General features: G+C 41.4%; 1 protein-coding gene across 3 annotated transcripts; it reads right to left on the bottom strand.

The window, feature by feature from the left end:
• LOC109474311 (carbohydrate sulfotransferase 1-like) lies at window positions 1–27,090 on the bottom strand. 3 transcript variants are annotated; one of them, XM_019774601.1, is made up of 4 exons: window positions 26,926–27,090; window positions 3,419–3,574; window positions 1,973–3,089; window positions 1–1,537 (listed from the first exon to the last, which is right to left on the bottom strand). In XM_019774601.1, exons 3-4 carry the CDS (start codon window positions 3,056–3,058, stop codon window positions 1,154–1,156), a joined length of 1,470 nt encoding a protein of 489 aa, XP_019630160.1. In that variant the 5' UTR covers window positions 3,059–3,089; window positions 3,419–3,574; window positions 26,926–27,090; the 3' UTR covers window positions 1–1,153. The 3 variants fall into 3 exon arrangements, with proteins under 3 accessions (XP_019630160.1, XP_019630161.1, XP_019630159.1); XM_019774602.1 differs by lacking the exon at window positions 26,926–27,090 and adding an exon at window positions 21,601–21,759; XM_019774600.1 differs by lacking the exon at window positions 26,926–27,090 and adding an exon at window positions 21,609–21,759.

The following is a 27,090-nucleotide window of genomic DNA, read 5'->3' as shown; positions in this document are numbered from 1 at the left end:
TCATGAAAGCTTTATTATTACACAGAAATCATGTATCCACAATATCCAAACACTGTCAAAAAGACATATTCAGTATTGTCTGTTTGGCATAGCCTTTGTCAGCTTGAGACTGACCATTATCGAAGTCCGTCTTTGCATAAATGTAAGAATCAATAGCTATAACGTATGTGCAGGGGAGATAGGCAGTGGTCATGACTAGAGAGCAGCAAGCATTACTGTTCTGGACAGTGCATGGAAGAAGATATGACATATCCTTACATATCTCACCACCCCCTCCTCAAAATATACCACATAACTATCAATCATTGAATCCGTTTTACAGTAGTTATAGGTTTCTTTTGTACCTTATAAAGGTTGTCATAATAGTTCAAAGATTCATATAGTAACTTTTACATTATGTACATGGGTTTATATCAAAGAAGGAGTCCGTCCATTGATAGTGAACGACGCGTTACATTTTGTAACACAAGTATGACACAAATGGATGACTGGATATTCAGTCTTTTACGTTTTACATCATGGCACGTTTGGGATATGGCATGGTGCTGGCTTGTAGATAGATTTATGTAGCTTTGACCCTATTGCATATACAGTGATGCTGATGACTTCGGAACGTGCTGCCAGCAAGCTATCTCTCTGTTCCTCCAAACAAAATGACTAATATCTCCTTGGATGTCAGCGAAACGTCACCACAGTACGCTTGAGTGGCCGTGAATTTGAAATATTTATCTATCAACGGTCTTCCGATGAACAAGTGATGTACAAGTGATGTACAAGGTCTTCCAGTGATCTCTTAATAGCCAATTTGTTGGTCGTTCGTTCATTGGTTTCTCAACGGTCTTCGTCCTGTATACGTATAAAGATTGGGCCTAACGTAGCGAAGGCTGTCGCTTATATGGTAAATTATGTATCCAGTGTGTTCATATAACGTACACTAACATATTACGATACAAACCTACAGACAGCGATTTAATGTTCCTACAGCATTTATGTGCGGACTTTTGATCATGGGCCTGGAAAATTCATGTAATTTCATTTGAGAAATACTTTTTGAATGGCAATCGATGGAAGTTCTACGGCCCTATCCAAAAGCTGAAAAACACAACTCGTATACTACCCGGTGGGGCATTGGTTTGGCAATGTGACTTGAGCGTTATGGACGAATCGCAATAACGTTATCGGGGATTGTGTCCACTAAAGACGTTTGCAAGTCCCTTAAAGTCTCCTGCGACTCCACTTCTTTGTATCCCACCATCTTCATGGCGTCTCGGCACATCTCCTGTACTTTAAGGACAGCGGGGAAACTCAGACGGTACCTCCAGATCTTGGCTGTGGCGTTGGCGTCGTGGTGCTTGGTGCTGAAGTGGTCGTGAGGTTTGCCGTCTCCTTTTGTGTTCTCTCGCACCCAGTGGAGAACCGTGTCGTCCAGGGGCACGCCCAGAAACTCGTACAGCCTTTTCGTCATCAGTTCGGGGTGCTCTGCCAGGTCCTCGTATCGAACCAGGATGTACCGCCCTCGCCATGGGGAGGGGGCGCCCTGAATGGGAGACAAAATACGACTTCATCAGTCAAAAAAGGCAAAATCATTCTTACAATCAAAGTTCGTCTAGCTATGTTGGTATACGTAGTTACATGTTCAAAGGTTTGTTTCAATACAAATGGGAAATATGTTCCCACCTATGTATTTCGACCAGTAACTCTAGTCTTCCTCTGTAGAAATCATTGTTGGTTGTCTAAACTATTTCATATCTAGCAATCTGCACTGGATTTCATATCTAGCAATCTGTACTGGATAGCTGGTATTATTGCACAAGTCAATATTGAGCAAGGTAGTATAGAATGACTAAAGCATTTTTCTTCAGTTGCCTATAAAGAAACCTAATACCCAAATCACCCTATTAATGTAGATGATAAAAGTTTGCCTTTGAGCGGAAATCTTTCAAGTGCCCCTGTTTGAACAGCTACCACTTACCGTTGTCACCGTACTTCTAGTGATCCAGCCACAAAGTTTGTTGATGTCCTTCTCATTGAGAAGATTAGGAGCGAAAGGAAGCTTCGCTTTATGGCGCGCGTCTGTTAAAGATAGTCTGGACGTAATGGCCGCTCGTGGGTCCCTGACCAGGTGGATTATCTTTAAGTCAAGTGTAGGATCGCTCAGCAAGTGTTCTAGCGAATTGATATTCTGAATCCGTATCGTCTTCACTGCCATGTAGGGTGTCCTTTTGCAGTATTTCACCAGCTTGGGTAAGGTTTGAGGCCTCAGCGCGAAAGCGCACCGGCGAGGCGGCCAGTGCAAGACTTCGTCACAGAATCGTATCAAAGCTTTGTCAGACGCCACGCTGAAAAGTCCCTTTCTTCCGATGAATTTGGTCAGCTCGCCGAAGTCGCAGCGCAGGACTCCCCCGAGCACCTTGGCGAACGTAGCCTCTGGGGGCCGGTGGACGACAGCGCTGAGGCGGACTGTTGCCCGGCCGTTCACCACCGGGATCGGTCTGTAGGCGACGTTCTGCGGGTGGTGGAGGTGCCACAGCGGCTCGAACATGTAGAAGAAGGACGGGTGCTGGTTGAAGAGCTGCCCCGTGAAGGAGGACCCCGTACGCATCTGAGCGAACACCACCACAGCGAGCCTACGGGCCGGGCTGCCACTTTGCCCCGACTGGTTGCTGAACTGTCCCCCTTCCTCACCGTAATCATTACCAGGATAGTACTCCCACCTCTGTCTTAGCGCTGACAACCGGTCCTCCTTGTTGATAGGCTCTTCCACATACTCTAGTGACCGAGGTATAGTCTCCATCCCGAAACTTGCCATGGTCTCATTGGGGGACAGCGTCCGTCTGGGTGATGCCGTGTCTGGTAAGACTGTTTCCCGTGATACGGTCTGCTGTACCGGGAAAGTTCTCTGTGTTCCCCGCTGGCTGTGAGGTACGCCCGCCAGTGCGTGGTTCAGCATGGCGACCCGGGGCCGGGACAGGTCCAGGTGTCCCAGGAGCAGCAGCATGCAGAGGCAGAACAACGTCATGACCAGCAGGGCCACGCCCACTGCCCCGCGTACACTCATCCTGGTGCCTAGCTGTACTTCAGACACGGGCCTGAATAAACAACAGGGAGGGCTGCTTGAAATCTACTTGATATTTCAAAACTTCTGTCGATCAAAATATGAATGATTGATTTCATGGAACCATTATCTATTACGACGATGAAGGTTAGACATCCAGGTAACAAAATATGCCAAAAAAGCATTTTGTCAAGCAACTGGCCTGATCGGTCAGACGTTTCGGGTAGCACCTTTTGTCAGTGACATCTGACAAGCCACCATCTTGGATCTATCCACTCCACCAATATGGCGGCGGTGAATGCAAATGTCCTGATTTGTAACATCTGAAAACATCCAATCACAGAACATGTCGAGAGAACATACCTTTGTCACGTGATTGTCATGTGATCATTTCCACCAATGGCTCGGTCGCCCAGACGATCGCATGCTTCTGGTCACGCCATGGCAATGTAGACGTTCGCGTTCGCAGCGCTACTGTTCACTTGACAGGGCTCATCTGCCTGGTGGTTTGCTCTGAAACTGAATAAGCAAACAATGAATACCTTTGTCTAGAAAAAGTCAGTCTTGCAGCAAAAGACAATGACGATATTCAAGTTAGTTGGCTTGGGATACGACACAAACTTTAGAGCTAAAAGATGTAGGTACAGTAGTATGCAAAGGATACACTTAGAGAACACTAGTCGTCATGCTCTAACGTACTCATAAAGACTACCGTTTAAAAGTTATGAATCAATACATTTTTCATCGCATAAGCGCAGCATAGTGACTGTTACCTAATTGTTTCATTTGGGAGCGAAGTAGGTTGATGACAAGTTTTACGCCAACCTTCGCTCAGCAAAGATTGGTATCTTACAGAGGAGCTATTTAATATATCACACCATACGTGGTGATTTTAGGCTTCTGATAGTCGGCAGTATATAAATCATAGCGTAGCCAGGAATTTCCGCCATTGTGTGATGTTATTAAGTGACTGTCTAGAGGCACAGAAGTAACCCAGGATCCCAAAATGACGGGATTGATGCGGAAAGAAACATTCGTTGGATCATATTCGGCTCCTTCTGGTCTGGATCGATAATGTCATGAGTTGGTAGAATTCTGGGTCTGCACTAAGAACGTGTCTGTGTGGTTCTGTCGTAGAGATTCATCAGTTTTCTTCGTAAATATGCCCCCCTTCCCGGACGGGACTTAGAGCTCCACAAGACTGATGGAATTGTCGTTTCTGGCAGATGAACAAAACTGAAAGTGAGAATAGTTGATGCCATGAGAAGCCAAGCTGTGCCTTTACTATGCCAAATATGTCTAATATCTAATTCCTGCATTTGTTTGGTCAAATAAAATCCATAGGGTTTAGTCCAAGTCACATTCAGCAGGTTATTCGTCCAATGGTCGCAAAAACATTGATGAATGTTCGACATCCAGGTAAACAACACTCAATGGTGACACAGAGGAAGAGTGATGGATATATATCACCCGAAACTTCCGGAGGCAATCTCCATAAGCAGTCCTTATATATAGCTTGGATTACCTATAAAGATTACAATACGTTGCAATACACCATCATCACAATATGATTATACTATGAAACATCTATATGTATATACAATATTAGATAGGGTTTAAAATTGATAGTAGATGCACAAGATGGTCTATATAATGTTACAGAAAGTAAGAATATGAATTGCACAAGGAGCCTACAGACTTATTGATTTACTCTGATCAATGCTAACTTACAGTTCTATGCATTGAAACAGGATCTAAATCTTCAAGAAAAGAGAAGGTAAAAATATAGGACAATTCATCTTTACTAGAGACTGTCTGCTGCAGTCTTCTGATAGCGCTCGTGGCTATCTATCTACGAGTAGTCTATTGTAGCTGCTTCCTTTGTAAGGGAGGATGGCGGTGTAGCCCGGCTAATCATTACAATTAAATGGTGTCTAATACGTATGATCTTACCCACAGCGGGGAGGTTGATAGTCTTTTGATTAGGCGGTAGAAAGTCTGTTTCCTGTGCGTGTTATTAATACGTGTTTGTGAGTTTGCCTGCAAAGAAGAATGTTACTGTTTTTATATAATATGAAAATCCAGTATATTAGTGTTAATATGTGTCGTAATTTGTCACTTGCCTTTACCTATCAAAGAGTATCATTTGTATCATATTGGGGATAAAACGTATCCAAGAAGAAGGTGTAGCTAACACAGATTCGGAGCGCACGAAGACCTTGTGTTTGTGTTAATGTGGTAGCACAGAACGGTCCCCATAAACCATGCTGAAACCTTGGCCATAACTGACCCTAATTACCAGTATAACTTACGGCGCGGGTTCGCCACTATGGATGATTACTGATGTCTTCAGTAATGGGCTGTTGGTAATTTGTATTCCATGCGTGCAGCTTCAGTCAAAATTTGAAACTGAAGAAGGCCTTTATTCTTTTGGACGTCAGCCCATGCTGTGTGCACCAAAACGCTATTTTCTGATTAAATCATTGGGTCGTGAACCGTTTCGGTTATTCAAAGCATAACAGAAACAAAATAATTCACGCTTTTCTTCTATCTACGAACATTCAATACTACACCGGCTGGGCGTGTGGATAAGGGAATAGCTCTGCACAGCAGGCGCACAGGGCCAATAATTTTTGCCTTAAGTTATAGGGCTGAAAGAAATGTTCTCTTTCAGGACCTTCCTCGCTAGAAAAACGAGGTACAGTTAAAACTACGCGTTTTAGCACCACAAGTCAAGAAATGAGCCATCACGAAATTGATTCTTTCCAAGAACTGTTGTAAATTATGACACGTTTTCATGAAGTGCGGTTGAAGGAAGTGTATTCTCCGGTTTTAATCAAGTTTTGGAATTAGATTTGCCGGGTGTACGTGTCAAGTCCTGTTATATGTCATCCGCCACCCACACAGGCCTGCATGCTAGCTGAGACACAGAAGAAATTTATGGATGGCAACATTTTGTTTTTGCCTCCAAATTCCGTTGATCCAAAGGGTACGGGTTCGAGTCCCCGCTCCACACGGCTTGTTATGAGTTTTGTTTTCGGATGGTAACGTAAATTGACGGTCCAGGGTATAGTGCTAAACATCCTCCGATGACAGTAGAGCCCCAAAACTTTGAACTTACTACAGAATGACCGTAAAATTGTCTTTGAAAATCCAGTCTAACTGCACTGAAATTGCTTTGGATGCCTTTAAAATGCTAAGTTTCATTTACTAAGAACGTAGTAATATGCATATATAACATTAGTATCGATCAATAGGTAAGCATTATAGATGGTGTAATTACACCAGAAGCAAAACAAGGATCACATGGGCCCTTCTCAGAGTAAGCTAAGGCCCTACTGCAATTTCCATGTAGGTAATAGGTTGACTCAAAATGCATTCGACCTTGATCGCTACAGGAACAATCGGAATAAAAATCTACCAAATCGATATTAGAATGACCCCCAGGTGTTACGTTCTGCCTCAATGGGCCTATAAAAGTGCTGGGATGGCAGGGAAGACGCATAACCTTATCATATAAAACAGCGTTATAATCTTAAATTGTAACATTATTCGCCTATAAGCGCAGAAACCCCTTTAAGAGACAGCTTTGTGAAAATTGCTCTGCTTGAGCTTAAGCTTTAACAGATCAATATCTGCACCAGATATTTGTTTAAGTGTAATGCTTATCGTGACAGTAAAGGCATGAGGGAAAACAACTTGAGTCAATTACATGATGGCCACAAAGGTATGACATCACACCTTTACTGCCTTCCGTTGGTAGAAACGCTTCCCGTGACCTACAACAGATTTGGGCCATATTATTACAGAAAAAAACTGAACTTGGCAAGGACAAGAGCAGCATATAGAATAGCACTTTGTGCCACATTCAGAGAAGAGAATACAAATCATTGTGACACCAAATATCGATCCGCCACTCTAGTGTCACTCTGCACCATTGTGACTGGGCTCTCTCCTTGGTGCTGAAAGTATGGCTTCTTGTTTTGAGCATGGGGAGAATGCATAGAACCTTCATAGTAGACCAAATATTATGCATTTTTCTAAATATGAAAAGGACACCAGTCTTAAGTTTGTATCATTACACTGCCCTAAAAAAAACATTTGTCAATCTATTGTCCTATACAGGTAAAGCGGGTCACCAATCAACTGTGGTTGTTTGAAGCATCATTTTACCACAAGAACGTCTTCAGACCACTCTCTATGCATATAAGTAAGATGATGTTGATTAGATTGACTAGGTATCTAATGGAGTATAACTTTTCTCAGTACAAAATACACGATGTAGACCTTTCCATGGTGCTGAAACGGCAGTTATTGAGTGCATCTTTTAAAAATCCCAAATATGTATGTTTGAGGCTCTATTATTGTTGAACAACCTGAAAGATGGTGGTGGGCTTTTCCTAACATATATGCTAGTTATTGTGAGGCTGTTGCATGGTATCTTTTGTGGACCAAGGAACCGAACATTCTACTCCTCATATCCCTACAGATGATGTATGCAGAGGCAGACATTCTTTCTGTCATGGTCGATAAGCTCGCAACGCTCAGATAACTTAGGCAATAAAAATGGCATCATTTCTATCTGTAGTACTGTACCAAGGTAAAGATAAGCCATTTTTACTGCCTTTCATCGTGAGTGACTGCTTGATACCAAACAGTCTTTCATGATAAGTACAAGATGGAAATCATCAGTTTTTAAAAAATCATCACTGACGCAGCACCAGTGATTACTGAAATGTGGAATATTTCACATGCAAGTTTTAATTTGTGTAATACACTGTCAATTCTATATACTCCATGTTTTCCAGGAATTTATGTAATGGAAAAATGGCATCTTTTCTAAACGTTGATACACTTCATCGCCCTCTTGCGCGTGCTTCATCTGTATCGGAAATCCATACAGAAAAAGGGGCTCAGCTTTACCATCGGCCAGAGGACCACGCATTAAGCACGAGATTTAACCGATGAAATGGAAGCTTTCGCCATTTCCGCTTGCCAGTTATGCGAAATTTGTCGACGCCATTTGTGCAGTCATTTTGTGATAACCGCCGGTGAAACGGCCGGTATCAAGTCCGTTCATCCCATTTTCAGTGCCGTTCTCCTCCAGGCGGTTTCTACTTGACTGCCTGCGGCCATTATTGGTTTTTCCCTCTGCTGTACGTCACTGCAGTGAGGGATCAGTGGAGAAGTTAATACCCAGTACTCCCCCGGCGTTTCCGGGGATAGATGCGCCGTTAATAAACTTGGTAAACTTCCCGCGGACGTCACGCCGAGGTCGCGGCTGCGGCGGGGCGCTGGGTTTCACTCCGCCGCCGGGTTTTCCCGGAGATTACGGCAGGGCCGCTGGGCTTTACTCGCGCCAGCTGGAGCGGTTCGTACCGCGTAATAACTCATGACTGAGCTGCAGTTTAATTTAACACATCAACTGCTCAAGAACCAGCCGGAACTCCCCGCGGTATTACAGCTTAATGTGCGATTGTCTGAACTCTGGGTTTGAATAGTAATTTTTGCTTTGTCAAAAATTCACATAATACTGATATAATCTGTTGTTAAGGTGAAATACAACACAGGTACCAGCGGGAGAAGACATGTAATTCCAGGATAGATTGAAAGATTTCTGCTAATCCTGTTGAGTAATAGGTTTGCACAAGTAAAACAACATTTCATAGTCATGATGACGTCAATTTGAAGAAAGGTAATAACAGACCATCTGGATAGTACTTGAATATTCAAGATGCGTTTTTTGGTTTTATTTTTGTCGCAGTTCTTACTTCACAAGTCAGACATGGAGTTTTGGGCTGCCACAAAGTGTTTTAAGTTCGCAAATACAAAAACAACTAGAAAGGTAACATATTTGCAAAGCAAATGCCTAATGTTTGCCTCCGTATATGGACTGTTCTGTTAATTCTTACTCAATTACACATTCATATATATGTTCAGACAGGAGTCTAAATCCTTCCTGCTATAAAATTGCAACATGATGTAACCCAACACTAGTTACCATGGTGACAGGCATGGTCTGCTTCAGGTCAATGACCTTGTAGGAGAAGGGAAAACAGAGCAAAACAATATATTTTCCTTCGGTTAACATAAAAAGTGCAGACAATATTGACATCTTTACAGCTCATGATTTTTACCCAATTTGCATCGGCTGACAAAAAATGTAAACATTCCCCACGGCGAATTTGAATGAATGGTTCGTTACAAACACAAATCTATTGTCAATGAAAAAACAAACGAGACAATGATACATGAGCTGGAAACTTTTCAATTTAACACATCAGGAGGTAGAGAGAAACCTTTGGTCCCTATTACAAACGCTGTATCGGCTGAACGCACACGGAAAATTGTGTATACATTTAATTATGTTAAGCCTTAAGCGTTGGACAGAGAAACCTACTGTTCCATAAAATAATTTCAGAGAACGAGGAGACGTTAGAAGATGGTCTTTAGAATGATAATCCACAAGTGACAATATCTAAATGATTGAAAACACAATCAATTAATCAATTGTATGCTTAATCAATCACCTTTAGGGCATAGTTTGATATCGATTCAATTTGAGTGATTTTTTTGCAAGCTGCTAGGTCATTTTAACGATAATTCATCTATTTTATAGCGATGTTCTTGCTGACAGAAACACACACTATATAGATGCAAATAACACAATCCTGCCTACCTAGTATCTGTGCCAGGTCGCTATCATGTGCCCCCACAGGCGCCTTTATGTACATCAGCAGTCATCACTTTTACAGCCTAGTCGACTGGACGTAACGGTCCGTAGTGTATATCTACTAGTAAGAAGTAGCGTTTTGTGGAGCCGGAGCCGGCTACAGTCAGCCTGCGTGCCAATCGATAAGGTAGAGGCGGTGGTACGCGGGGCGGGGAGGAAATTGTGCGGGCAGCGCTGATGACACCGTCACGGCGTCCCCGGGGACCTTACCTCAACACGTGCAGTTTGATAAACTCTTTCTGGGCAGAGGAAATGAAAACGTTGTTTCATTCCAGATTGTACACCCAAGAGGTCAACCGATTGCCTAGGGGGACCTCATTCCCACACACATGATTAATGACCTGTCTATTGTTATCTCAAGTAAAGATATCTAGTCTTGTCAAGCTTCAACAGAGTTGTCGGCAACGTTGATTAGATCGGCAAGGATTCTTCGGGGACCTCGTTTAATGGTCGCGGTTTGACGTATGATCGTTGGGTGAACTGAGGTCACCATCTTGATCCCTGTCAAACGTCTTGAAGTCGTGGCTTGTAGTTATAGCAATATTTGTATGACATGTATAGAAACCAAGTTATGTATGAATTGGAATGAAAGCTCATGTGTGTTAGTACGATACACACTTAAAGGGTTTTTACTGTAATCCTACGCAAGGGATTATGACCGAATTCTAGACCGTGTTCCTTGGCCAAGGCTGGGGGTAGATATAGACTTCCGGGTACCTTTCACCCACTCTGACGTCACACATCCCACAGACCAATGCGCGTATGGGAAGTGGGTCAACTTCCTGGAGAAGACCAATGTTCACGGTCGACAATTCTGGTGTTATTTACGGTATGGTTAATATGTTAAATTTCCGTTAAGCTTTACCCCAATCAACTATTGGATGGATCGATCAGTATTTTTTGGCGTAGGTATGCGCGAGCTGTGGTTGATTCTTTTCACTTAAACAATTTACGCATTTTTCTACCATGCCGTTTTTATTTTTATCAACTTTCCAATGGATTTTTTCTCAGCATTTCTACATAAATTCCTTCTATTTTAACAGAACCATCCGTTGGCAATTCTATTCTATGTGGCATTTCTTTCCTAGATCCATTCGTGCATTTGTGTCATTGGTTATGAATAATACAGCTTTATTCCTATAAGATATTCATGCATCTCATTAGACACGGCACATTTTCTTGATTGCACCCGTCCCTCTGTAAATTGCTTTGCTTTGTCCATATTGTGGGTGAAGGCGTATTGGATAATGTAGTGCACACCTGTACAAGCGCCGGGAGCTCATTACGGAACAGCGCCGTTTGATGAACCCTGGTGTGACCCAGAAAAGAATGGAAATTGTCTTCAGTCAATAGTCGGTAGCGTCAGTATTATTGGCCATGTGGTGCGGGCCAGCAGGTTGCAGGTAATCGTAAAAGGCGGGTATTTTTTTCTCTTCGTAAAAACAAAACAAAAACAACAACAAACGATACGTTCTTCTCACACCACACGGTGTTCAGGGCTGCGCCCATCTCAGTTTCTATAACCCTGGGCCACACTATTTTTCATTACTGAAAGACGACAATGATCAGTATTTAATCAATGTAAGTCCAATACTTAGATGTACGATAGTTTTCATAGGACACAAGCTACATGGTGTATGCTGCTTCGTGATACAATGCAATATCACATAGAGCATAGTTGTGCATTAGTTGACTAACTTACATATAACCTTCACCGTCGTAGTTCACTACATCCTTTCACTCGTCTGGTGCATCTAGTAAGGAAATGAAAATTGCTTTAGGTGTGCCATTACAGGTAACCACGAGACCACCTATTACGAAAGAAAACCTCACATCATACCGTATTCAATCATCAATGTGGCTGATGCTTTCGGTTGATGCGATCCCCTGAAGGACTAGAAGTCAAATTACATCTTAGTTTGAAGCAATGCTTTCATAAAGCTTGGGGCCTCAGTTACGTACAAACCATATGAAAGACTTGGATGTCTAATCTCTTAGGAGACGTTACTGTGGATTTACATAATTCTGATTAATCAATTTCGTATGTAATTAGAGGTACATCATGCTTCGAAAACATCACTAGGGACTACAGGTCCTTATAACTAGTAGATGGAGTTTAGGTTATATATGGAGAGTCATGTTCAACGTTCTCTGTATCATAAATAAGACTTTGCTAAAACAGTCATCACTCGAGTCCCGTGGGTGATCATTAGCGCTTATGCAGAATGGTAGATGGGTTTATATTGCACAGAACACGTAGCGCAATTTATTATGAAAATGGTAAGAAGATCAAATAGTAAATAGTACATACATGAACAAAGTAATGAAACCTCTAATATTTTGCTTGCCTGACCCAAATTCTGCTACATGTATCTAGGACAACTTTGCTTGAATAACATAGTAGGGCATTTATGAAATAGATCACCTGAATAAATGATAACTTCACCAACCAAGAACATCCGGGAAGTCATGACCGTATGACGGTCTATCCCCAGGTACTGGAGACTGTGCAGGATATAATGAGGTAGCAGCAAAATTGCTACATACCTATAAGGAAGATTAGTTGAAGTCCCTGGGGCGGTTTTGATGTTCTTATAATTAAATCAACGCCTTCATCAACAGCGAAAATAGAAATTCATTACATACCGGGGAGTCGTTCGAGTTTTCTACATTTATTACTATTTTATTTAACCCTCTACCAATTTCCGAACAGAAAGTTCTGTAGATATGCTTTAAATCAGACGAGGTATTTTGTTATTTTTCATTGATTTATGCTTTTAACTTGTGGTTAATATAGGGTTTTAACTCTGCTTGTTATGCTGTAATGCCGCACTAGGTATCCACTGACAAGGAATGACTTAAAACCTAGTGGGACCATCCTGGCCAAAGAAATTAAGCAGATGAATATGAAAATATAGAATATGTTTGAATTAGGAAGAATTGGTATTTTCAAGTTTGATTTTCTTGCGGAAAATTACAAATTAACAGGAAAATTAAATGACCAAGTACATAATGTAAGTAAAAGGAAAAGAAACTAGCCTATGATAGTCTGTCTTATTACTCAGCTCATGGATTGAGATTTCATTTTAGATAAGGGACGGATTGTGGTAATAAATAGTCTGAGAAACGAGGATACGGTGGCCGACGCGTAAGCCGTGATTTTTCTTCCCGACAGCCACCAGATAACGGTGCCGTTCGTCAGTAATGAGATCCCGCCTGGATAAGAGCTTACATTCGGGTGCAGAAGTGATGTTGATGAATCTTCAGCTTAATTACGCTCAAACATGAAGCAGAAAAAAAGTTGACTCGTAAAGAAAATTGAATGCCACGCTTTTTGAATTTCCCGGAAAATATCCACAAAGTCTTCAAAATTTGACATATCTGGTAACTTCCTTTTAGAACTGTGGCCGGAACATAAAACACACGTTATGTTGCAAATTTGGCAATTTTTTAATGAATCCGAAGAAGCTTGTGGATTTGAACTCTCAAATAACAACCTACCTTGAACTCTCGAAAATAAATATCCAGGCAAAGTGAGTTACTGGCTAGCCGTGACTTTATAGCTCTTTAATTAGCCGATCGCCGCCTGTTCGTGCATAATGAAATATCGGCCCCAAGACCTTTTTACATTCAGGGGACGGTCGTGACAGTGACGAATGGTTATTGAAGGTTTGGTCTATGAGGAAATAAGAGAGGGCACCGGGTCTTCCTATTTCCCAGCCTCCTTGTCTGTCATCGTGATGTCGCCATAAACACCTGTCCACGGCATTCTTCACGTCACGGCAACACTTTTACGTCGGGTGACAACAGAATTGATCTGGTTCCTCGCGGTCACTTGTGGCCTTTTGGACTTCAATTTAGATTTGAAGAAAAAAATCGATATATGTGTGGTGATGCAGTGTGCATGCAATGGGGTTATAGAACAATGGCACTGCAACAGATTCTAACACTTGTCTCGTGAACTCAATTTTATCTTCGCCTCTAACTGCTTTTGGCTTTGCCTTTCTTAAGATATAGATTTTTCTCGTATTACTTTTCAATCTCCAAGTACACATACATATGGCAATGATAGTATGGCTAATTATTAGCATACAGATTAATCAAATCCGGGAAATAGTTAAGATAGAAATATACAGAAACTAACATAAAATAACAAATCACTATGAGGTAATGCTTTTATCTAAGGCTATTTTACCATTTTTATCAACAATGTATTGTCTGTCCATGTTACCTATCCTTGCTGGCAAGAAATGTAAGATCATAAGAGGAAGATAACTACAGCAATGAATTGACTACACTTAAACAGCTCTTTACTACTTTTACCAATACTTTGCTAGTCTGATACATTCATTGCATCAACGTAAGAACACTGCTCTACTTCACTGCAGGGAAACTTGCGGCTTTTCTAAGATAAAGATCGCGACCCTTGATGATGCACTGGCGTGAGGAGGGACCGGGGAGATATAGAAGTGGTGATGGGAAGACCTTAATCCAATTACGTGTCCATCAACAGATAGCAGTGTCTGTCCGCAGGTAATTACTTCGCTTATCACCAGATTCTGGGCCGTGCCAGAGGCCGCGATGTGACACTACTGAGAGGGACTGCAGTCCCGCGATTAGATCGCGCTTTGGGAGACTTTAATCATTATATTAGTTTCATGATATTCATTTAAATGTATTAGTTCTTTGCCATATCTTTGTTTTCCATTAATTCCTTTTCAATCATAATTATACTAGTTTCATGATTATTTTTTTGGCTAAGTTTTGAAGAGGAGGGCTTTGTATAATAGGGGCTTTTTGACCCCTCCTGCACATTATTGTTTTTCCATTTGATACAATTCTTTTATATATCCAAGAGTAGCTTGTAAAAACTTTACAAATTGTTAAGATCTTGACAAATTCTTCCCAACTTTAGGCACTCCTCAGGTACAGGTACAGTTACTGATACAATTTTTAGTTTGAAAGAAATAGTTCCTTTAGAATCTAGCGTTCCTGACCCCATTTTTACTATCTAGGACACTTTAATTGAATAACATAGTAGGACATTTATAAAACAGGTTACCTGAATAAGTGATAACCGGCACAGGTCAACCATCATCATTTATGTTGTGCCATGTGATGTATCGGGTTGGTTCCTGTGGGAATATGTCCATGAATGCGATGTGACTACCACAACGCCAGTGGCGGTATGTCTGTATAAATATTCAATTTCATAATAGGAAACCATTCTATATTAAAAAAAAGCTGTTTAATGGTCCAGTTTATCTATAAGTATCTCGGGAGTAAAGAAGCTTTTGTAAGAAATTAATCATCTATGTAAAGTCTGAAAGTATGTTGTACATCATACCTTGGTGAACCAAGCCATTCATTTTGAGTTTTGAAGTGAATATTATTTCTCTATTGCACAGCATATATAGAGTTTACGATGCTTCGTACAGGTCAGCACCATGTAAATGTACACCATGCAAGTTAGCGCTGGTACGAGTACATTTGGTTACGTTGACATAAAGTGCTGCACAAACAAGTGCAACGGTTTTATCAATAGGCCTTAAGCAAACAGAAGTATGACTCAGCTATCTACGACACAAAGTAATCCGCTAAAGTTGCAAGCTGTAGGCTTTACCACTCTCTTTAATCAATCCTGACATCTGTATAAGTCCCTCCGATTCCCTTAGCTGTCTATGACCATTCTGTCGGCGCCATACAAGTTTCCAGCGGTGTGTACAAAGGACAGTAACGACAGATCCCCATAGAGTCTACACGTCCTTGTTATACATGGTATATTGCCACTCAGGGCTTTTTGAAAATACAGTTCACGCCGTAATAACTTATTAAATCCTCATCCGTATTAGCCTGTCGGTTGTGATTTCAGATGGGATGAGAGTAATGAAGGATGATGTTAGTTGGATTTGGATATGGGGATACAAATGTTTGTATCGTCATAGCTCGTATACTATAGTCTTAAGAGGGAATTAGTTGCAAATACGTAATTGAGCCTATGATGAATTATGAATGTTTTTCATTTTGTCTGTTTGAAAGATTGAGATTCCTATTATAAGTTTGTGATCCATATATATCTGAAGTTGTGTTACGCCATGTTGATCGCAGAATTGAGACTGCTATGTCATCTATGTAGATATCGGACCGCTTTACCAATATGTAGTCAAAGTGCATCTTGTAAAAGGCATTTCGTCGTTTGACGTGTCCTACGGCATGGGAATTCTTGGAAGTCAGAAGATTCGGAGAAAGGGAGCAGTACTTTTCAATATCCAGCCGATGGCATTTGTCTTTGCGTGCAGGATTTTACCAAAATGTCACGACTTCTAGTGTCACTACCCTAGGGGGCTTTTTGTCGTGACTGTCCAATTGTCAGTTTCAATGTCAACTTCAATTCCTGCCCGGTTAGACTTTTAGACTTATTTTTGCAATACTTTATTGTGTCTTGCCATTGAAACTCACATGTTGGATCATCGTTATCATACAAATCTATCATTGACTATTCTAAGCTCCCTATAGGAAATTGTCTGATCAGAGTTATTGTAGCGGCGCCATCCAGTATGTTTTAGTGTTAATAAGACAAGACCGTAGAATGCCTTAGGGAGTTTTACTCATTGCTTCAGCACATAGAACCGGCGGTGTTGCAGAGTTAGTGCAGTGGTTTCTGTAATGGAAACTGTCATTCAGGACCCGGAGTCTGCCCCTATCTTTACATCAGCACGTACGCAATCAAAATTGCCATTACATCCCCCCAGCTAGAGGGATTTCCGTTCCTTCAGCGATGATATACGAAGAACCTCAGGGCGAGATCAGACAATAACGGAGCTATTTCAGAATAGTAAATCCTGGCCCCAGGCCAGAAAAATCCTGCCCCCTACAGTTAGTACATCTAGTAATTCATTCCAATCTGTTTACTTTGAGAAGGGTTTAATTGCACAGTGAGAACAATCTGTAAACGCTCCATTATCTTGTTGTGTGCAGTTTTACGTGACGCATGGGAGTTGTGGGGTGCCAACAGTTAGATGATAAAGCTTGTAGGAAGCAAACCTATTAATAGTAATTTCACATTTTAGCTTAGACGAATTCCTTTCATCGTTAGCAACCATAACCTTGAATAAAAGTTATTCAATGTTACATATAAATGGTTTATTTGCAAATTGACATAAAACTAAAACAACATTGCAGCCTAATAATACAAAGTATTGTACAAAAAGCTGAATTACGTAGTTTTAGGGAACACACAAAATATCATTAATATTTACAAACTTAACCAAACTAAATAACCAGAATATATACAATTGGTAGTTGGGTGATTACAGGTAGACTAAGCACTGTTTAAGAGTTGTTCCAGGTATGGAATAGCACTGTTCCTGTACCTTACATCTAACGCATTTGCTAGTGTTACAACCCTTCTACCTAAGCTGTTCACTGTAATAAGTTCCCAATAGTGTTGTAAACTTCATCCTTCTGCCAATGGTTTACTACAGGACTGAGTGAAGGGATGTCCTTGTAGTCTATGAATGATGGGCCACACAGAAAGATCGATAAAGTATTGAGTTCCACAGTAAAACCTTAAAGCCGTAGCAAACGTGATCTTTGTCGTTGTCACCCCACGTCGTGCATAGTGCTTACAGCTGCAGTCATCAGCAGCACTTAGTTGTAGTGACAGTGTAATTATTCACGCGATTTCCCTTAGAATCGTCCATATGCTTCTGTTGAAGGTGCCATCAATCATCAATCATCAAAAGTCCTTCCTGTATTACGGTACACTTTGTACAGCAGCATCTAATGGCTTGAGAAAAATACGCGCAACGAAACGTGGATTTAATTTGCGTGTTGGTGACTTCTACAAGCTATATCCAACTGAGCATTCATTTATTTTTGCTATTCTTTAAAGAGCAAATTTAAAGTTTTTGCTATCTTTCTCCAGATCTTTTAAAGTTTTCCTTCACAACCGTGTCAAATTATAATCACTACTGTAGATCTGGTTTTAATTAATAAGGGGTGTTTAAGGAAGACAATAAAAACTCCATGCAATAACTGTTATCTCAGTATCGCCTAAAATGATGCATTTCACACAACAAACGTGCTTATAGTAGTCATCCTTTTGTACAGCAACCTAGAAGACGAAAGTTTGCTTTACCCGCCATTAAAAAGTTGCCCCGCCCACATCCATATCCCCCCTCCATTACCCATGCTGGACAGCCCTCCAGGCGTCTCCAGTAATAACTGTTGCGCAATAAAATTGATCGTGTGGGTGGGAAACATATATCACGGCGCGCCTGGCTGCCAATTGACGACTAAAGAATTTATACCAAATCTTCCTGATGGAGCTTGAAAGGTGCAATAATGAATACCGGATTCGTGTAGACGTCAGATAAGAGAGAAACTGTGGGTGGAATATAAAGAGCTACTCTGAGTGGACTGTAGAGAGTTGGACGTTTCAAAAGTGGGAAAAAGCTTTTCACTTTACCAAGGTCATGTCAGGCAAGAGATGAAGAGGCGAGGCATTCTTTGAAATAACGCTCTGGTCATGCTTGATTTATTTTATCAACGTCGAGGAAGAGTGAGTGATTTTACCCGAGGTATATGGAAATAATCTCAGTATTTTTAGTAGTATATTTTCTAATTGCCTATGAATTTGACCTGGATGTCTAGCCTTCATCAACGTAACGTAGCGGACATTACTAAAATTGTAGGCAGCGCCAGGTCTAGATCGGTAACTTCAAGTTGCTGAAATGGTAGTGAAGTATTCGGTGACGGCATTGCGCGCACAATGAAGAAATATTGCGTACCCTGACAAGGTTTGGTCAGTAGAATTCATCAGAGACACTTTAAAGCTACACGAGCGATTGGGTATTCAAATCTAGATCGATGCCACAGCGGAACAGAGGCCGGACAAGACTCGCACTGTGACAGGTTCTTAACTCCTGCTTCTGCACGGCGGGTGATTACAGCCACCGGAAGCCGTCCGGGATTTAAGGGTCAGCGTAGGACTTGGTCTTAAATTGAATTTATCGACAAAAGTAAACTTTGAGTGAGTAGGGCAGCTTAAGAAAGGGCGGTGGTGGAGGAAGAAGGTTATCTTAGTAACACGGAAACTCCGTGGAGAGATAGCCGTCTGGAGTGAGAGGCGGACTTAAAGGCGACTGTAAGTTGCAGGAAAGCTCTTAGTTGCAACGTCTCAGCATCAAGATCTTATCTAGTGTCGAGACTAGCACTTCAGGGAGCGGGATTTCGTCTTTATGCACATGGAAATGGACTTCGTCTGATCCTCACTACAAATGGAGACCATTATCAGATGAAATGTCGTCCTAGGCCGGTCATAGACATCATAGACGTTAAGCTTTAGTAAGACATTGTCGTGGTTATGGTTCTTCCAGCTTCACAAAACTTTCATATAAGTTTCATATACATCTGTTTATATTGTGAACTTTAGTTTAGTTTATGACATGAAAGTAATGCAACCATCCGTCTACTAAAACATTCTATAATCTGTATTTTCTATGGCAGCACTTAAAAAAATTGTATTTGATTTTACGTTTGCTATTCATGCATGATGTCCTTGACTATGCCAGAGTGATGTACATTGACATAGAAAGACAATTCATATTTCCGGGTATGGTTTTGGAAATGTGTCTGTTTTCAGTCACCTGATAGCCTTCCTGTATTAACTGGTCGTATGTTGGCTAAAATGCGATTTCTAGACATTTATTGTCTTCCTACAGGATACTTTAATTCTGTTAAATCGGATATAAGCAGAGGAAAAGCAAAGCACTGCATTCCTGTGGTCTCCTGTAACCGAACGTAATTAGATACAAACCGTGATACAAGACTGATAACGGATTGACCGTGACCTCTTTCGTAAATGACTTTTTAATCACATCAACGATCCGCGAATGGCGAGTCGGCGAAAAATGGCTCTCCGTTAACAATGGGTGTCCCTGTCCCATCTTTGGAGGTGTTTAAAGCTGCAGATGAGCTAAAATATATTTCCTTACGTCGATGCATGTTAGACATTTAATCATTAAGACATCCAGGTAAGCAATACTTATAGCAAATTCAAACTCTACTACTGGATAAATTACCGAGGTAATTTTCGGACATTTCGAGTGACATCCACCTCTCTTCTTCAGCGTCACTAATGAACTAACAGAACGCAATATATGTGAGTAACTGGAAAAAACGGTTGAAAGAGACACGGACTCATATAGTCATTATAATGTAAAGGAGTTAAGGTATATTTCCTCATCTTTTGTAGCTACAAAGATTTTTCTAAGCCACCCCCATATATCCATTTTCGCCATGTGTACATGTCGAGGCTATGCAAATAATCCAAACTTTACTCAACGAGCTAAAACATTTCCCAGACAAACTTTTGTAACCTCACTAACAATGTTTCCAAGGCAAACCCATATATTCACATTAACCAGTTGTACATTTCATCATATAATTAAGGTAAGGTGCAGTAAAAGCTTAAGCATACGACACTGTTCGATGTAGATTGGATGCATCACAAATTGCCCATGACTACAGGAATGATGATTACTTAATCTTAATCAGTGTTTTTTTACTGCTGCCAGCGTCATGAAGTATAACAAGGATACATATAAGTACTTCATGAATACAGATTGCTCCTGTGCATGCTAGCAGGTATAGTGGGGATTTTACAACATGTCTGATTGCTTCTAATGGCATTGTGTTTCCTAATGAGAAACGCCTAAGGCAGATCCGGAGGTATTGACTTGGTAAGAGATTCGGATTTTAGACAGGCGCTGAGCTGAATGACAAATAGTGCAGACCGTTACACATCGTCAATCTAGTGGAGGAAGATGGTGGAAGAACTCATAGCTTGTTGACTATTTCGGGTATATTGATCTGTCCATACGATTTGGTATGCAATGGCACAGATAGATTGTAGTTTAAATGTGAAGTATATTTTTGACTTTATATCATGATATACCTATACTTTGACCATCGAAATAAATGTATTACAGCCATGAGTGTGGCTCAATGGCAAAAACGTCTGAAAACGTACTTCAATTTTAGATGTCAACCAACGACAATGTAACTTAACATAGTACAAGTACTTATAAGAAAACAAATCAATATGACTACATGATGACTTGTCTTACTTTCAGAGTTTACCAGCGGAGTTTGTCATCCCCGTAAACCTGATGAATATTGCCATTTAACGGACTCTTAGTTTAATCCGTTTACTTCATGGACTTAATGATATCCATAAATTCGTGTATTAGAAGCGGTTTACCAACCAAATGCTTAAGTAGCTTATTGAGGGTCAGATTAACACAGACGCTCGTTGGAATACTTCATCATTAGACAGAGACGGTAGCTATATATAGCTAGCCAGCTAATGTAGCAAATATAGAAGAAATGAAACATATGATGTTCGGATCACCAAACCTGTCCTGTATGAGAGAGAATCTGTTCACGTACCTGTGAAAGCTTATCGACACAAGCATTGGTAGAATCAGCATTATTCACTATTGATTCCATCGTGTTGTCAATCTATGCAAAACCAGCGTTAGACGTACTCTTCAACAATTGTTTTCTCACTATTAAAATTGTCATTACTATTAAAACATTTCTGTGTTAAGGGCTAGCAATCTATAATTCCAAATGATTTTCTAAGGTTGCTCATCCAAGAAAGAGCTTTTAGAGACAGACGTGACTATATTTTCCCTAATACAAATATATACCAGGACCGGACTGCTCTTTCAAAACCACGTTAACGTTATAATATAACTCGAGCGAAATGCAGAGAACGCTGCGGTAAGGACCGTACCGTACCGACCTGCCTACCTTCTCGGCAGCACACCCCGGGTTCCCCCTAGGCCCAGCCGTCGTGTTCCGCAGACGTGGTGGACCTGACTGACGCATGTACTATCGGCTGAGGGAGGCTCCTGGTAGGCTCAGCGGGTCGACCCCAGTGCTGAGGGCGGACTAAATTACTTACGAGGCCGGGGCATTAAAACGGTCGCGCTCGAAAGAGTCCGCTAGTGCGAGACCGGAGATCGAAGATGCGATCAGAGTGGGAGCCGTTTAAATAGGGCTCGTTCACTAGTGCTTTGGGGAGGGTGTGTCAAATAGGAACACTGAACCCTACGCTGCTGTTAGAGGACCATCCCATAGATGCATCCAGTTCAACACAACGCCATATTTTTGTGGGAGTTCTTTCTGGTGGAATTTTTTTTAGAATAGTTGTCGAGACTTGAACCTAATCATGAACAAAACCTTAAAGTGAGATGTACTTTAGATGGTATTACTACATTCATCACATTTCTGTATATCTTATGATTGAAGCTTGAATTGTTTTAACACGAGGGTGCTGTCTACGTTAAAACAGCTTATACATAGTTCATTTCTCACAGATCTCTAAAAAAAGGCTCTTCTGAATAGATTCAACTCAACATGACCCCTATTTACTAGTACCAAGGATCAATGGATGATCCCCAATGAACTGTTGCCGCTGTATTTGATAGAGTATCGAACCCAAACAGGGTGATATTTTACATAGACAATGGCATGGGAGGGGCGAACAGCACACACACTGGGCATTATTAGAGCAGGGTGGTCATCGGAATAACTACCTAGGCGGGGGGAGGACAGTATATCACACTGTACCAAGCAGTCGTTCCTGTCCCTCACGGCCTCGCTAGTCTAAAACTAGGGACAGACATGTGGGCGTAAATATTGTAGGGAGAACTTAAAACAACACGTTGAAAACTTCAGATCATTATGAAAGGAGCGAATACACATCACTTAGCTATAGGCAAAACAACGTTAATGTTAAAGCTTTAGAAAATATGTTGCCAATATTTATTTGTGTATGTACACTGCGTATTTGCTACAATTCATGTATACGACTAACGAGTATCATAGATTTTCACAATAATTGGGGGGAGGATTTATGTACTTTTTCACATCAAGCCTTAATAAGTCTCTCAGTGCCAGCAGTTGAATTCGGCCCACCTTGATGGCGTGGCTTTAGAATGGATCACAATAAAGCCAGCCACCGGCGTGCTTCATACACAACATAGCGGGAAGAATAGTTGTCACGCCGCCTGTTTTATTGGACGCCACCATTCTGACCCCGGGTGGTTTATGGAATGGCGTTCCGGCCGAGTTGTTTTTATGCTGATGGTGAATTCCGGCGTGAATAATGTGTTTGCTGCTGATGCAGTCAACGTATGATCATTTTCTGTCGTCTGAAGGCGTACTAAGCTTACAAATTCAATTATGTCACCTTTTCACCTTTTTTGTAATCAATAAAGGTGTTATTTTGGTGTTTCAAATGTCGAGGCAGGGTAGGAAATCCAGATATTCTTCTTTGCATCAAGGACATTATATCAAGAAGCTCCTTGTTTGCATGGAAAATAAAGGTATTGGTTGCCCAGAAGTGGGTAAATTTCAATGCCTCAAGAGAAGAAGTCAAACCCAGCAAAATTAGTACTACGTATGTTGTAGGATGTAGTATAATGTTAGACGTAGTCTTTCATACCATTGTATGTTTTTTTCTATACATGTTGTTTGTGCCTGCAATTAGCCCTCGGGCATGTTTTCAATAAACTTTCCGATTGAAGCAGCACTATACGACAATACGATTGATACACGTTCTAACGGCAATAATAACCTCACGTGTTACATTAGATGGCCCCGTGTTGACTTTCCTCCCGTCATTTTATGGCGTGAAGTATTGGAAAACGCCACCCGGCCCTGGGGTGTCCGCTGAGGAATGGCCGACCCTCCGGAAATTGGACCAGGGCTCGATTTGTGGCAAGTACCGGTCGCCGCACGCGCAGCTGCCAGTCAATAAAAAAACGGACTTAATGTTGCAATTCTCATGTTTTGATGGAGGCGGTGGTAATTTGAGGAAGTTTTACCACAGCGGGCATCGATTGTCGGTAAAGCCAGTGTGCAAAAGTGATGAAGTGTTCAATATCCACGCGGACCTACCTCGATCAATGTGCTACAATGACCGGGCGGAATTATACATGGACCTGTTTAACGTTTGTACGTATATTTACGCACAGAAAATCTGAACCACTAAGCACCACTTTGCAGATGTTGCCATTTGACGTCTTTTACGTATATGTGTTCACTAGTTTTAAAGATCATACATATGTAGGACAATAATAATTATTTTCAAAATCTTGACTGGGGGCTAATTACTTGTACAGTAAAGCAAAGCAATAGGAGACATACAAACACAGCCCGATCAATTTATATTATTTTTAGAACTTTAGCAATTATCATATGCTTTAGGGAACTTAAAATCACAAAGTCTCCTGCTAGAAAGATTGTCATTGTGTTGTGGTCGGGTTCTTCTTTCAAAACATGTACGGGGGGGGGGGGGGCATTGGAGGCCACCAATAATACTTGCCAGCCAATGGCATGTAAAATACAACACATCACGACTAACGCACGCCGTATCCAGCTAAACGGACCTTTTTCCCCCGCTCGTAAAATTCCCGCCCGGAGCAGTTATGTGCTTCTCCACGATAAAAGCCCCATCAGAGCCCGATTAGCGCCGCCGTACCTCACCACGACTCGGTACACGGCGGCTCGCCGGGGGAGATGGTGGGGAGGGGGGCTATTCTCCAAGCAAAGGTTTGGGTTTTGGCTTGTTTTTGGCGTGTTTTAGGCTTTTTTTATCGGGCTTTCTTTTTTGCACTGGTATTTGGGTTGGGTTGGCGTAAAAGAAAATGCCACTGCAAAAAAGAAAGCCCGATAAAAAAGCCTAAAACACGCTAAAAATAAGCCAAAACCCAAACCTCTGCTTGGGGAGTAGAGGGGCGCCCTGTCGGGAAACAAACCGAGCAGCACGACGCTTCTACAGTCGCATATGGAGGAAAGCTAACGTAAATAATGGATAGCGCAGGGTGCACAAGGCTGCGAATTACAATTAATTGCTCATTGTGTTTGAACGTAGGGGGCGTTTTAAAGCATCATTTTCCATTCAAAACGGTATTTATTTGTGATAGATGATGTTAATCAGATAAATCAGATTTATTATACATTCATGCCCTATCGGGCTAAGTATAGGTGATATATATATATAGATGGTATATACATGTTTGTAGTACAAACAGGACTATTGATGCTAATCTAACTACATTAGCTATAAAACTACTCTAATAGAGTAGAGAAGACGTTCAAATGTAATGTGCAATAACGAAATTGACGTATATACATTTAGCAAAAAGTTAAACTTTGGGAGATACATTGTAGTTAGGTACGCAGTCATACCACTATTATTCTTACTGTCCCCAGAAAGTGATATAACAAAATTGTACAGTTAGCACCTTAAGAAATTCATAGTTGAATGTTTTACTTGCGCATGCCATTGCAAAATATGCTCCTTTGTGGTACGATAAAACGCTGCGAGGAAGAATTAATTAGCTTTTATGGTCGCTGTCATGAAACAATATTGATGTCCTCTGACAGTCCTAACCAGCAATGATTTATTCCTCACCACACGTGGCTTTAGTCGTTTCAAACGTAACGAGTTAAACACGCGTGATAAATACCAGAGGGCGTATGCCATGAATATTTCAACACATGAAAAATAAAAGAGTTAATTTCGATGGACATTCAAAATTGATGACGACGACTGATCCCCAAATTTCACACCGTGTTGCGTTACTTTCTTGTCCTCAAGCGCCCGAGGACGTTTTGAGTTGCCAAACGCCTAAAACTCAAGAATTACAAGCCTGGATTCTCAAGAGGCCCTCATGAAGAATATCAAAGAGTAACCTACGAATACATTTTAGTATACCGTGAGAAGCGAACTGCATTGGGAGCTTACCGAAGCGTTTTGAACAGTCGATGATGAATGTTGTGTGTTAGTATAGTTTGACAAGGAAGATCATGAAAAAACGGAAGACGAAAAGGATTTGTCAAAAAAACTTGCTACTCCTTTAGGTTCATTTACTTTTCTAGTATTTCAGCTCAAGTTGCAAGCGTTGTGCGGTTTATTTTGTGTCGTACGAGTTTTAGCAAGACTTCGGATTGATCCAAGGATACAATATGTCAGCAGCCTTGCTGTATACGAAAGCTGCCATTCGTGTAGTACATCCACGACTGTTGTAAATCTGTCGTACGACGAATGTACCGACGAATAGTTGTGAACAGTTGTGAATAGTTATCTTTTCAGCATAACGACGCCGTTGGCCGTAGCCCGTTCCCGACATATTCACAAATATCGTATAACCAAGGCCGCCTGCAAATGGACCATTTTAAGGTCCGGTGCACGATAAAACGATGCGAGTGCCAAATAATCGAGGCCTGACTGCTTAAGATAATGACTTAACTAGGCTAGCGCTTACCCATTTAGGGTTAAAGCACCACACATACACACAAATACATTCAATACACAGTAGAAATTGGCCAGATAGGGAGGGGAGTTGGTCCGCAAGAGAGTACCGTGCCACATACTCTCTCTAGGAGACCAACTCCTTGGCATGTTATCTCTCGTTTTGACCAATTTCTACTCTTTCCAACCGCCTCCTGCCTCCCGAAGCCTGGTAGAGGCTAACCACAACCTACCTTTTTGCGAACAAGACTCCCCCAGGTTATCTTTCTCATCAACAAGAAGTGACTATAAACACGCAGACGTGGCAATATCTGTTTGCATCCGGGTGTACTAGTCGTTTTCAAAATATAAGTAGGATCTATTTAAATTACTACCGACCCGTATAACGTATAACGTTGATATGTAGAAATCCGCTGGAAAATGTTACTAGTACCGTAATGCTTATTTTCGTCCTTGTTATTTGTGTAAATCACCACACATGTTGAGACAAGGGCACAAGGGCAAGATACACACATCCACAAAACATTAGTCATTACTTTCTTTTCGCCTTCAATTGATGGCCTCGGCAAAATGTACTGCAGGTGAGATAGTCCTTCATCGTAATATGCTGCTTCACCATCAAAGCAAAAACATTGCACCAAGAGAACCAGCCAAATCATTTCCATTAGGCACTGCTTCTTAATCTTCTGTGCTGCCTTAGCTTTAACCTTAACGTTCAGAGGAACAGGTGGTTAATGTGAGATATGAGGAGAGACGATCCTTAAGGAGGCGTGTGGATGCTATAAGACGTGTGGATGGGCTCACCTTTAGTTGAGAAGGTTGTCTTGCTTTTCAGCTCAGTGCCCGCTCCGTCGCACGTTACGGGAAGGTCGGGGATTCCTGTGGTTGATCCGGGGTTCCTCGACGGTGTGGAAATACGCGGGGTTTTTCACGGCTGCGGATCGATTATCAATAAAGCCGGGACGATTT

This window comes from Branchiostoma belcheri, unplaced genomic scaffold, assembly GCF_001625305.1.
Source record: "Branchiostoma belcheri isolate BF01 breed outbred unplaced genomic scaffold, Haploidv18h27 scaffold30, whole genome shotgun sequence".
Lineage (NCBI taxonomy): Eukaryota > Metazoa > Chordata > Leptocardii > Amphioxiformes > Branchiostomatidae > Branchiostoma > Branchiostoma belcheri.
This window is presented reverse-complemented; position numbering and strand designations above follow the sequence as displayed.

Bases quoted from the DNA above. Each gene is read 5' to 3' on its own strand.
- LOC109474311 (XM_019774601.1), bottom strand. From the start codon at position 3,058: ATGAGTGTACGCGGGGCAGTGGGCGTGGCCCTGCTGGTCATGACGTTG. The intron at 1,538-1,972 runs GTAAGTGGTAGC...TCTCCCATTCAG, and splicing joins CTAGAAGTACGGTGACAACG to GGCGCCCCCTCCCCATGGCG.